The sequence below is a fragment of the Gopherus flavomarginatus genome, chromosome 2 (genome assembly GCF_025201925.1).
Source record: "Gopherus flavomarginatus isolate rGopFla2 chromosome 2, rGopFla2.mat.asm, whole genome shotgun sequence".
Taxonomy (NCBI): Eukaryota; Metazoa; Chordata; order Testudines; family Testudinidae; genus Gopherus; species Gopherus flavomarginatus.
In genome coordinates, this window is record NC_066618.1 from 207,217,358 (window position 1) to 207,231,444 (window position 14,087).

Below are 14,087 nucleotides of genomic sequence, written 5' to 3' on the forward strand. Positions count from 1 at the left end.
AAAGTTCACAAAGCTGAACTTTCCTCTTTGCAAGACCCAGAGTAATTCAAGAGAATTAAAAAAAAATTACAAAATTTACAGGAGCACATTGAATCCATGCTGAGCTGCTGATTTTCTGTCCTGTCATAATTTATTTCAATAGGTTTTCTGTTTTCCCTTTCCTAGGAATTGTACATCCTGTTCTGGCATCTGTCCTGCCTTCCTTAGTTATCTTTTCCATTCCCTAGATCAGCGGTTCTCAACCACGGGTACATGTATCCCTGGGGTATGCAAAGGTCTTCCAGGGGGTACATCAAATCATCTAGATATGTGCAGATCTCTGCGTGGATATAAATTTATATCCGTGGATGCGGATATCCGCAGATGTAAATCGGTATCCGCAGAACTGCAGGGCTCTCCCAGGAACCGCAGTGGCGAAAGGAACAGATCATGGGGCTGCTGCTCCCAGAAGCCAGCGTCCTGCGACGACAGCTCTCCCGGCGCAGCTGTACCACCCCCAGTCCTGTCCTCCATCATGGCTGTACAGACCCCAGACAGGAGATGCAGTCACGCAGACAGCTGTGTGGAAGGGACAGGGGCGAGGCTGGAGGCGGTACAGCCGCATGGGAGGAGCTGCTGGGACAGGGCATGTTCAGCTCTTGCCGTTGGGCTCCCTGGGGATTGGAATGGTGTGATGGCAGAGGCATTCTGCCTTGTGGAGAGAAAGGGAGGGAACAGATTCATGGTACTCGAGAGTAAACCATGTTAAAGAGAGACAATGACTGTCTCTGACGTGAGTCCCTTCTAGTCTTCTTTGGCTGGGAAGATGGTGGTTGCAACTCAGACCCTTGTGGGCGGGCTAGAAAGAGGGTTGGAGCAGTGAAGTGAGTGATGGCAGGGAGAGAAAGGACCATCGGGGCTTTGACAGAGTGGGACATAGGGAGAAGAGAGCATGGTGAGGGGGAAAAGGAATGCAAAGAAACATATTTGCTGTATAAGACCAGTTATATGTAGTATTTACTGTCAAAACTTTCATAATGTAGGAAAGTTCCTTTGTAACCAAAAGTTTATTGGCACCATTGATTTTACACAGTAAAAATAAATGTACAGGAACAGAGCCTGATCTCGTGCCCATCTGAGTCAATGGCAAAGCTCAGTCTTGTTGACGTCACTGGTGCAAGGTCAGACTCATATAGTCTGATCCTGTACCCAGGGAAGTAAATGATAACAATCCCATTAACTTCCATGGGAGCAGGATCAAGCCCATAGTGCATAACATAGGGCTTGTCTACACTATTGTGCGGGGGTCAATCTAAGATATGCAACTTCAGTTACATGAATAGCGTAGCTGAAGCTGACATACTTAGATATACTTACTGTGGTGTCTTCACTGCAGTAAATCGACAGCTGGCGCTCTCTCGTCGACTCTGCTTATGCTTCTCATTCTGGTAGAGTACCGGAGTCGACGGGAGAGCTCTCAGAGGATTGGTAGCTGCCCGCCAATCCAGTGGGTAGTGTAGACAAGCCCATAGCACTGAAAGATACTGCTTTGTGGTAAGAATAATGTGGTAAGAATAATGTCATTAATGGAGAACTATGTGATGAGTGCTTCATTCTGTGAAGAGTCCATACCATGTTACTACGTAAAGATACATTAGAAAAATAAAGTTAAAAAAATCAGTCACCTAGAAAATACTCATTAAAATCCACGAAAGTACTGCAATAAAATACTGAAATTCTTTATTTTTAAAGAATCAGTAAAGCAAAAATGAAAACGGAGGCACAGATTAATGGGCTGACTCTCACCACTAACCAAGTAGGGAGTTGGACATTCAGCGTAATATATTTTTAACAAACTTTTCCATTATTTTTCCCGTTACCTCTGTGAAATCTTCTTGCTACTAGCTGATGCACTGAATGCATCATTCTGCCACATCACAAATACCTCTGATTGCAGTGACAACTCTGGTAAAGTTTGTCACTACTAGAATTTCCTTTTTAAATCAAGTAGTACCTGAACCAAAATAATTTAAGAAAAGGGGAATAAAAAAAATCTTAAAATCTTAGTTGGATGTTCATGAGAGCCAGATTACTGGCGAGACAGAGCACATAAACCTGTACTGAAGTCAAATTTAATTTTTTTCTTTGTACCTATCTACTGTATCTTGTATGTAGAAAGATATTCAGACAGAAGACTATATTCTGTAAACTGAAATATGCATTTGGGTCAATACGAACCCTGGCCAAAACATAACAACAGAAACTGAACTGTCTTAAAGAAAGCTTAGTTCACTTAGTTACCTTATGAAATCAGAAGCTAGGAAAAATGCATGGGCAAATTCAAAATGGAAGTTGACTGTAAAGGGTTAATAATCTCTCATCATGTTGGAGAATTCAATTTCTGGGTCTACGTCAGGGTTTCTCAAACAGGGGTCGCCGCTTCTGTAGGGAAAGCCCCCTGGCGGGCTGGGCCGGTGTGTTTACATGCCCCGTCCGCAGGTCTGGCCGATTGCGGCTCCCACTGGCCGCGGATTGCTGCTCCAGGCCAATGGGAGTTGCTGGAAGCGGTGGCCAGTATGTCCCTCGGCCCGTGTCACTTCCAGCAGCTCCCATTGGCCCGGAGCAGTGATCCATGGCCAGTGGGAGCCACGATTGGCTGGGCCTGCGGACGGGGCAGGTAACACACCAGCCTAGCCCACCGGGGCTTTCCCTGCAGAAGCAGCGACCCCTGTTTGAGAAACCCTGGTCTACGTTGACCTTGCACCTGCTGTTCCTATTCTAAAAAGCATGAATGTGTGTAACACTTTATGCTCATGTTACATGAGCCTTGTATGCTACACTTCCTCTGGCAGATCATTAAGGAAAACTCACATATTACAGAACAAACAACAGCACAGAAAGCAGTACTTTAGATGGATTATTACTCAAATAATATATTTGTAAATCCCAGCACTGCCTAAGGATTGCAACCAAATATTACACTTAAATTGTGTAGTACTGCCAGAGTTTTGGATTGCATAACAGATCGTTAGAAAGATGTACTTAATCTATAATTTTTTCAGTAATTTTTGCATTAAGTATGCTCTTTACACCAACATAACCAATGGGGTCAGGTTTTTCAAATATGTTCCATTTTAGCTGAATTCTTTGGAATCTGACAAAGTCAACCCTATGTAAATGGCTAGTGCAAGACCTATGTGTGACGTTCTATACCTTGGGGTAGCACTCTATAACCCCCCATATTCCTCATCTGTATATAATTGTGATATTGCATATAAAGCATGCCTTGTAAGGCATCAGGGGAAAGATTACGATCTGCTGAAAGTCATTTCTCTATCCATATTTGTGTATCATTAATGCATGTGAAGTTATGAGAATTGTGTTGTATGGTTGTCACTAAAACATGCTGTAAGTTGGGGAATCAGCCAGATATTAGCTCCCCAGAGGCAACAGCAAGGAAAGTAGCCAATGCCCAATCCATCAATAGCCATTGTCCAGCAAGGGAGCTACAATGCAACGACTCACCTGCATGAGGCCACAGCAGAGGAATTGCTCAACTTTACTGGGAGAGACTCAGCAATGGCCCCAGACACGCCTGGACTTGTGTTTTCCAAGCACATGGAGTGAGGGTACGAAACAGAGAGAGTGGACACATAGTGGGCCTTTTTCCTGCCCCCACCTACTCTGCAAGCAACTAAGACACTGAGAAGAAGACAAGACTCCAACAGAGGAGATTGGCCCAGGTTTAAGGAACAAACCTGTATATTAAGGACTGCAATATCCAGTGGGGTGAGAAAAACTGCTTAATCGAGATATTGCCCAGTCTAATAGGGTTGAGAGTTTAGACTGCATGCTTATATTTTATTTTATTTTATTTTGATAACTGACTTTTCCCCTATCACTTAATATCACTTAAAATCTTTTATAGTCAATACATTTGTTTAACTGTTTATCTTTACCAGTGAGCTGGTATGAAGTGTTGGGAAAAATCTGCTCAGGCTTGACAAAGGCTGATGTATGTCCACTTTCCATTGTTGAAGTGGTGAACCAATTAATAAATTAGATGGTATATTCTTGAATATACAGTACTGGGAGCTGGGGAGTGGGAGGGATTTGGCTGGTGTCTTTCTCTGTGTGATTCATGAGTGCCTCTGCAATATTCATGCAATCTAGATGGGTGTGGGGCTCCACATGCTGTTGTGCTGAGTGATCACAGCGCCTGGAGGGGTTTGCTGCTGGTCACTAGCAAGGCATTGTGAGAGACAGCTCAGGCTGGAGAGAGTTAAGGGGGCACAGCAGTCCCATGGTCCCAGGCTGCACCCCGGGGGGATCCCGTCACACTATGTACCACTTAAAGTACACATTATGTAGATTTAAGTGGCACACAGGCCTTGTATTGGCTCTATGCAGAGGGCTGAATTTTACCTTCATAGGTTAAAGTCAAATGTGGAAATCAGCTGTAAAGTATATATTTTGTGTGCGTCAAGCCAATCTTAAGACATGTTTTATAAAGCTTATTTCCAATGTGAATATGCTAAAATTTACCATTTTATGGCTTCTGTTTATAAGAGGTTACTCTCAGATGGCCCTAATAGCTCAAGGGGAATCACATATCTGAATTCATGTTTAAGACCTACAGTTAAATCTTGTGCAGTAATTTGTAGAACATTTATTTTTCTATAGGCTAGGAGAGCTAAATGTGAATTAATGCTATACTCAGTCCAGATCTGTGAACACACACATACACGTGAGTAAAACAAAATTATTCACATGAATGTTTGCAGGACTGGGGCCTTAGTGATAACTGAATGCAGCTTGATTCTAATGCCCATTTGATGAAATATTCTTAGCATTATATTACAGCAGAAAAAAAAGATACAGAGTTGTCAACAAATTAAGCTTTCCGACTGATAGTATAATTTAGAGACCCTTACTGGGGACAAAAGTGTTATAGTACCATTTAATTAAATCCAAAAAGGTTGCAAAATATTAAAAACCTCAGATGATGATTCAAGTTAATCCAGAGCAATAATACTGTGTGACCAATAATGAAAAATACAGTGTGCCTTCTCAAAGTAATTGTCAACATAAAAGTGAATCTGGAACAGAATTTTTTAAAAGAAAGGAAGCTTAATTTTTTTTCCAATCTGCTTAAATTCAAGACATTTATTAATTCTTAACAATGGAGACCAGAACAGAGTGATATCTAAATGGTATTAACACTGAATTCAGTTATTAGGAGGCGAATTACTATGTACAGATGTCATCTGACATCTAGGGACTGAATTTTATAAATTCCCTTTTAATAATGGTCACATTCATGGCCTGTGCAGGGGACAGGGTCTTGGGCAGCTCTCTCTCTAGAGGTACTTACCTGTGGGAGGGAAACTTCTCTTTCAGAGCAGAAATAATCACATTTTCCACAAAATTATCAGTTTCTGTCACAAGATCTGCTGCAGATGTTTTTGTAGACACATGTTTTTCCTCTGTAAGAGCTTTCTTAATAATCTGAAAGAGGAGTACACAAATCAGATTTATTTCTGATATTCCTTCCCTACACACTAACAAAATATATTACATATGAGGTTCTCTGTGGTCTCTAAAATCTATTGACACATCAGTATGCTACCAGGCAAGAGAAGGGATCCAGTTCTGGGACTCAAAATCCATCTTGTTTGTTCAGGGGCAGAGAATACTGAGGCAATGAGGGTAGGACACACCTTGCATCTCTCTATAACAACCCCTCTAATTAGTTTAGGAAAGTCATTGACAAGCTCTGGAAGGAAATGCAGCCACAAGTATAGACAGTAAGGATAGCAGCAGATGGACACATTAAGGATTGGAAAAATTAGGGGAGCGACCCAAAGGAAAAAGGAGGATCCTCAGGGCTTAGGAGTTTTCCTTCCCCTTCCATCGGAAATACAATGTTAAAAAAAAATAAACTACAAGGACAAAACTCCCACCTCTCACATTTTAAGAAGTGACAAAAAAATGTAAACCATACTAGTTTGGCTCTCAAAAGAAGCCTCTTATATCAGATTTGGGCCAAGATTTTCAAACATAGGTGTCTAGTGTTAGGGTCCTAAGTCCACATAGGTGGCCAGATTTTAAAAAATGCTCAGCACACTGTGAAATTGGTGGTAGTTGCTGGGTGCTCAACACCTTTCAAAAACTGGCCACTTATTTAAGTGTGTAAAGATGGACTTAGGAGTCTAACTCTGGGCTCTGGGTTTTTCTTTTTTAAATCTTGGTGTTATGTTTTTGAAAAACTTGAAAGCCATACTAAACTAAAGTAAATATGATGCAGATACACAAATGGGAAAATGATGAATGACAAACTTCTTCCTACTTTCACCTCTTATTGTTTCTTACTTCATAAGGCAAGACATTATGAAACGAGGCATGACGACAATGTTTCTCCGGGAGGAACAACTAGCTTACTTTTATAACCAAAGACAATTATGAGGTACCTAAGAAAGGACATCAAAACAGTCAGTGATAGAAAAGACAAATTAATGTAATTGCTGGATTTATATATAACTATACAAAATAAAAAGCAATATCAAACCAATATTCCAAACAACCTCCTCCTGAGGGCAAATATTTTTTTTTAAATCCTTCAATTAAAACTCTGGCATTAATTAATTTTAAACCTACCTAAAGAAAAGCCATTTATGTTCAAATGGCAGTTTGTTCTACAGTACTGTGAATGGGACTAGAAACCAGGAAATTCCAAATTCCTACTACATTTCTACCACTTGTTTATCATGGGCAAAAATATTACATTTGAAGGGTTTCACTCTCTTAACTGTTACAGTGACCGTCCTTACATAATCTGGACCATGACTTCCTGTGGGGCCGTATGAAAATCCCACGACCTCTGTGTCTCAGTTTCATCAGCTGTAAAATTAAAGTTATACTTATTTCCCTAGCTCACAAAGGAGTTTAAAGATTAATTAATATTTTTACCTTTGAAGTTGGTACACAAAAGGTTCTGTATTATTACATGGCAAAATGTTTACTGCAGAAAACTCCTTTATTTCCTTACGTACTGCCCTGTTTTCCTGGTGGTTTTGAACCTCCTTAGCTAACTTAGTGCCTGGTGTGTGCACGATATCAAGGCCCCAACCTTTTAAGAACTTTACACATGAGTAATTGTGCACATGGAACGATTCCAAATTCAATGGGCTCACTCACACGTGTAAAGTTACCATTATGAGTAACTATTTTCAGGATTAGGGCCTAAGTTACTACTCTCATGGTGTCCCCCAAAAGTCATACGGTAGCCAAGTGAATTAAGAGTTCTCATTTGTATGATGTTATCAAATATTTATTTATTTTTCTTAACACAGGGCTAGACTGAGCAAGGAGAAGTAATACATAAACTGGTCTGCCCCAGGAGGTGTTCTGACTTAAAGACACAACTCTGAGTCTCAGTTCCTTTCCTGATTTCTTCTTGCTCCTGGGATGTGCTAACAGCAAATTACTACCCCATCTGTACAGGCTCAAATGACTCTGGCCAGGGGTTGGGTGTGTGCGCATGGGGTTGTGGCCTTGGTTCTGCCAGTTTTCTGCCTATCCCCCGTTCCTCTTATATGGACAACAGATCCAAGGTCTGTGTAAGCTGCATAAATTGCTAAGGAGGGGGGTTCTTACTCCATCTCACCCACTTGCACCTGAAATCCAAGTCAGAAACTAGGGGTAGGTCTACACGATGGGGTTAAGTCGACCTAAGTTATGCAACTCCAGCTACATGAATAACGTAGCTGGAGTCAACGTAGCCTAGGTTCACTTATTGCAGTGTCTACACCGTGTTGCGTCGATGGGAGAAACTCTTGCATCATCTTACCTTATGCTTCTCGTTCCGGCGGAGTACTGGAGTCGACGGGAGAGTGATCTGCGGTCATTTTAGCAGGTTTTCACTAGATCTGCTAAATCGACCCCCAGTGGATCAATCGCCGCAGCCTTGATGCACGGTAAGCGTAGACATACCCTAGCTCACCATGCTTAAATTTTTTGCATTATAAACAGAACAGCATTTGTTCTTCATAAAATTAAATTTATCAAGTATCCCATATTGGGCCAAATTCTTTATGCTGAATAGTAAGTACCTTGCACCAGTCCACTGATGTCAGTGGGACTACTTGTGGAGTAAAATACTTCAAACCTGGGTAAAACTATTAGAATCTGGCCAAATAGTGAAAAAAATACAGAGTATGTGCAACAGAATCCCATTAGGTTTGACTCTTTACAGAACACTTGATATAAATACATTTTAAATGGCCGAATATAATCACCTAAAGCATTTGGCTAGTCTTCCAAATTGGATGTGGAGTCACGTAAAAGTCCTTCAAGATGATAAGAGCTAGACAGATAAGTGAAATCTATTCAGGGACCACAAAATGTGTAAATGAAATAAAAATAGCTTACCCCCCACCTCAATATTGTGTAATGAAACTGGCAACCAAGATGAGCAATTATATGTTGGCTATAAAAGTATTACACTAATCATCCTCATTAGATTACAGTTTGTCCATATTGTAACTGTTTAATTTTATATGGAAGGACTGATAATACCTAGTTGATGATCTAACAGCCCAGTAATTTATAAAAGTATATATCGATGCTTCATTGCACCACTAAGAGGTAGATTGCGCCTGGCCCCTGTGTGATTGCACAAAGGGCAGAGAGAAGTGAAGATGCCAGGAGCCCATGCTTAAGAGTCTGACATAATCATGGTGTTAGTGTAGGGGATGACAGAGACTATTCCCATCTAGCATCTCTGGGGGTTCAAGCCACCCTAAAGGGAATGGAGAGGAGGCGGGGCCATTGCTCCATCTCCCCCCATACCACACAGTAGAGCAGTAAGCTGTGGAGGGGGGATCATGCTATAATCTCCTAAGAGATGGTACACGGTATGCACTTGCCTGGCACACCTGAGCTTCAGGAAGGATTGTGCCCTCTCAGCAGCATGGCTCTGGAATGCCCCTCAAAATGGGCTGTGCCTTAATGGCACAATCAAACCCTAAATACTGAATGCTTGGACGAGTGTAATCCTCCAAAATAAAATTATTCTTTAAAATCAGCCTGCCTGTGTTTCACTACAAGATACCCTAAAAATGTCACAGAAAGACGAAACACATAAGGTGAAATCCTGGCCCTACTGAAGTCAATAGGAGTTTTGCCACTGACTTCACTAGGGCTAGGATTTCACACCTAATTCTGTCGGGCAGCTTTCTCCTTGTACAGTTTAAAAACATATGGAAAGATTAACATGCTAGACATATACATTGCCTAATTTTTCTCTCAGAACCTCACATCCGGGGCTGGTCTACACTACAAAGGTAGGTCAGCTTAACTACATTGCTCAGAGTTGTGAAAACTTTCACAGTCTATGCAATGTAATAAAGCCAACCTAAGCCCCAGTGTAGATACTGTTAGGTCAAGCTAGTAACCTCATGGAGAGACGGATTATCTACAGTGACAGAAGAACCCATTCGTCGCTATAGTAAGTGTCCACACTACTGTGGCGCAGCTGCAGCAATGCAGCTGTGCCACAGTGGTGCTTCTAATGTCAACATACCCCTGGTTTTACACTGGTGTAACTCCACTGACTTCACTGAAGTTTCTCCCAATTTACACAGCATAAATGAGAGTAGATCAGACCCGTATTGTCCAGTACTGTTGTAATATCAAACATATGAGATGAGGCCAGCCATATCTGTGTCATTATTAATTAGCTGCTTCTGAGCCTGTGGGGGTGGGACTAAGGAGGGCCACACTCATGTGACAGTTTAATGGACATCTGGGTCTTATGAAAGGACTGAGAGAGATCCATATGCTTACCGTGCATCAAGGCTGCAGCAATTGATCCACTGGCGGTCGATTTAGCAGATCTAGTTGGAGCCACTATGAGTGGGAAGGTTCCTGTGGAAGGCCTTAAACTTTAGTCTGCAGGAGGCCAAATACTCTAGGGGCCCCAGTGCTCCATACCAGAGCAGGGAAGGACACAAGGAACAGAGCCCAGGTGGGTCTGAGAATAGTACTCCGGGGGAATCAGACTGGGGTCTGAATGCTCCATCCCAGAGCCACAAAGACTCGCACAGCTAGCCCACAAAAGCGTTAGGAACAGGGCCCAGAGAGTTGGCTAAAGAGAAGCCTCTGAAGGGCAGAAGAACCTTTTCGTTTGTTGGGACTTATTCAGTTGGACTTTCCTTACCCTGGAAGGGGTAAATTTTGTTTGTTATTTGGTTGGAGGGCTAAACCACCTCTCCTGAACAAACTGGTGTCTGGCAAGCCATGAAAATCTACACTGGGGAGGGAAAATGAGGCAGGGGACTTCCTGCTCTGCCATGCTTGGCCAGCAGGGAATGCTACAGTGCAGCTACAACCCCACAACAGGTCCTAATCCCACTTACTTACCTTATGCAAAAAGTCACCCTGAAGTTGGTAGGTTTACTTACATGAATAAAGCAAGCAGGATTTGGTAAAAGAGTACTCAACAGAAGAAAGATGTGAGAAAGTCCATGGTAAATCCACAGGTATAGTGAATGGGGAGGGATTTCAATTCAGGCCAGTTATGCACAGAAAATGGCCCAAGTTAAATACTGAATCCATGCTGCCATGGCCCTCCTGAGTAACTGGATCCAAACTGCACAGCACAGACCCATATGTAATATGCGTAAACAGAGCTAAACAATGGGTTCAAGCATGAGATCCATGACTTGGAGCAGGTACATTTCCAGATCAGACAGCATCACTATGACACATATTCATTCGTGTAACTATTTCTTTATCAGCCTTCTGACTTTTGGAGACACTATTCCGAAAGTATTAAAAAAATTCCCATTGGTGGATATGTTTGCGGGGTCCTCTGCTAAACATGGATGAACATCTTTGAGAAGAAGAATACCATGTCCTTTTAAAAAACAATTCCATGGAAACTGATGAATTTCCTCTTTTAATTCTCATTCTTAAGGTTTTCACCAAACCAAACAAACAAAAAACCCCCCAAAACAAACAGGAAGCCCCAGAAGATGTAGTTCTGATTAACTTCTACCAGAAATCCATAATCTGGATTTCAGTACTCCCCTCCAAGAGATGCCTTTGGTAAGACAAATACCCCTGCCAAAATGTCCACCAACTTCTCACAGTTGCTTTGGCTGACTCCCGAAATAGGGGTGAAAGCATGATCTGGAGAAGTTCTTCCACTGGGCAGTGATCTATGTTTACAACTCTGGCTGCTAGAAGCATGTGGACCCAAATGGCTCTGCTGGATGCTTTGGCGGGCTCAAACCACTTCTGGTCAAGTCCCAAGGGATGAAGGTATGAACAGACATTCTCTCACAATACACCAGGGATCGGCAACCTTTGGCACGTGGCCCGCCAGGGTGGGAAGCAGCGGCCAGCACATCCCTCGGCCCGTGCCACTTCCTGCAGCCCCCATTAGCCTGGGACGGCAAACCGTGGGCAGTGGGAGCCGCGGTCGGCTGAACCTGCAGACACAGCAGGTAAACAAACTGGCCCGGGCTGCCACAGTGCTTACACTGGCGAGCCGCGTGCCAAAGGTTGCCGATCCCTGCAATACACTATGAATCAAGCCCTAAAGCAACCATGGCTACCAAAGGTGCTAAGAACCCTGAGTTATGCCCAAGAAACAGCAAGGTCTGACTTGGGTCTTCATACTGTAGAGTGTACCTGCTGGCACGTACATGAGATTCAAACTGCAATGGAGTGTGGATGCTCAAGCATGAGCTTAGAAAGAATAAGTCTGCAAGTGTGGATCCCACAGACCTGGGTTTACTATCCAGTGTAGAGATACCCCAACTCTCAGGTTGAGACAGATATTGACCTAAGGCCACTAAAAAAGATTTGTTGCTATACTCCCTCTCCTCCATGGAGATGGTGATACTGGCAAAAGAGTTCTTTTGTTAAGATATCCTAAATCACTTTCCTGTGCAAAGTAAGTTATAATAGCAAAAGGACTTTTTGGCTGGTATAATTACATCTACATTATAGCTTTTCCAGGCATAGCTGTTTTGGTTAGGGGTGTGATTTTTTTCACACTTCTAACCGGCATAGCTATGCTGGCAAAACTTTTAAATGTTGATAATTCTTTATTTACACCACTGTAAATCTGCAGTGACTCTTATCTGCCCCATTGCGATAAGACTGGCAAAGCAAGAAGATAATAGCAGGTAAGAAATCAGTCATTCAGCTAAATATCCTTGACACACTTTCTCAGAGAGAAACCCTACCTGTTATAAAATGGAAATATAACATATCCTGGATATATGCATCATGATATGAGGTATCCTCAATTCCTCATAATCCAGCATTATCATCACTGTATATGCTTTTTTCTTATTAAGAAAGAAAATACATTAAAACACGTTTGCTTTGGCAAATCATTCTAATCTTATTTTTAAATATAAAAAATGCTCCCAGTCACAAAATATGCCTGCTTCTGGAGGGTGTATTGGAGCCTTTTCCTTCATACTGCTAATTAGAGAATTAAAAAAAAACAAAAACAAAAAACCCAAACTATAGACCATTATTTTAGATACATTCTGAAATTATTTTGAAATGTGAAAAAAAAAAAAACACTCCCATGGTGGAATTTCCCTTAAACACCCTGCTAAGACGGTATATCACTAGTGCAGTCTCATTTTTCCTCAAGAACACTATATGATGATGCCATTTATCTAAAAGATCATTATTGGTGGCTTGAGTATTTGCAGTTCACGCTGCTAAAGCCTGCAACAAACAAACAAAATGATAGACTAAAGGCCTCATTGCTACGTTTGCTAAAAATATCACCTATGCTCAGTTTATATGAAAGCAAAATCCCTCACTGATATTCAACACTCAGCCCATTATGTGCAGCATGCAATGGCAGGTCTCTACCTCAACAAAAACATTTAGAGCCAATATGCTTTACAAAAAGCTTTTCCAGCTACTTAGTGTAATTGTTTAAAACGTTCCTGCAGGTATTTAAAATATATACAATACAGTGTGTCATTTATAAGTCGGCGAAGAATCTGGATAAATGTAAGGCAGCTTTGTCACTGCAATTGACCTGACCCAGTTGGCTCTCTTACCTCCTCTTACACTAATCCCCTCCCCTTCAGAGATTTTTCCTGCACCTCTCCCCCACCGCCTGTTCCTTCGCCCGCCCTCGTTAACACCGCAGGCACCAACAGGTTAGAGTGCTGAGTGCACAGAAGTGTAGCCTGCAGCAAACAGTTCCGACCACTCCAGCAGCATTATTAACCCTTGCAAGCAAGATTTCCTCACCCCGGAAAGGGGCATTTATTTGGGGGACCGCAGCAGGGAGAGAAAACTGAAAACTCTCTACGGACTGCGGCACACGTCGTGACTGACACACCGAGCAGATGCTGTTGCAAGCGCGGACCCTCCATTCCCTGGCAGGAGGAAGTGACTGACGGGTCAGAGGCAGGGACAAGGGGGAAAGGGGAGGGAGGGGAAAGGAATGGCTCTAGCTCGCTCCTGCACATGCTATCCCCACGCTGTGACTGGGGAAAGGGAGAAGACCGAGGCAAGTACAAGAGTATCAGTGTGGGCTCTTGCTGCTGCTAACCTGCCCAGCCCGCCGCGCCAGCTGCACCGCCGCCTCCATGCAGTCCTTCCAGGGGTCCCCTCCGGCCGCAGCCCCCGGCCCCTCCTCTTCGCAGGGCTTCATCGCAGCTCCTCCTGCCACCTCTTCTCCTGCGCACCCCGCGCGGCAGGCAGGTCCCTGTCAGCCTCACTGCCAGGGAGCACAAGTGGGGGGCCGTGTTCCAGCTGCCCCCGAACCAAGCAGATCTGCTCGGAAACTTCTCCGGCTTCTCCCCTGCCGCTGCTGTAGCTGCGGGGAGGCGAGCGGGGAAGTTCCAGCTGCTGCTTCCAGCTGCGGGGTGTCTGTCGTGGTGCTGCTGCTCCTGCCTTCCCCCTCGCCCCTCCACCCCCTTGCCCCGCCTTTCCTGTTTCTCTCCTCCTCTCTCTTCTCTTCCTTCTCTCCCCAGTGCACAGGGGAGGGACTGCCCCTGTCACTCCCTCCCCCAGTACCGCCTCTCTGCAATGAATGGCAGCCTGTGCCTGCCGACACA

General features: G+C 43.3%; 1 protein-coding gene across 2 annotated transcripts in view; it reads right to left on the reverse strand.

Annotated features, from left to right (window-relative positions):
* The window catches only part of IMPA2 (inositol monophosphatase 2), a 30,487-nt gene extending 16,400 nt beyond the window's left edge, over positions 1 to 14,087 (reverse strand). Inside the window, exons 1-2 of one of the 2 annotated variants that reach the window (XM_050942180.1) lie at positions 13,580 to 14,085; positions 5,354 to 5,487 (exon numbers count right to left, since the gene is read on the reverse strand). In XM_050942180.1, coding sequence (XP_050798137.1) covers positions 5,354 to 5,487; positions 13,580 to 13,681 — 236 coding nt within the window. In that variant the 5' untranslated portion in view covers positions 13,682 to 14,085. Of the gene's footprint in view, positions 1 to 5,353; positions 5,488 to 13,579 lie in introns of both variants that reach the window. The other variant, XM_050942182.1, reaches the window with a different exon arrangement.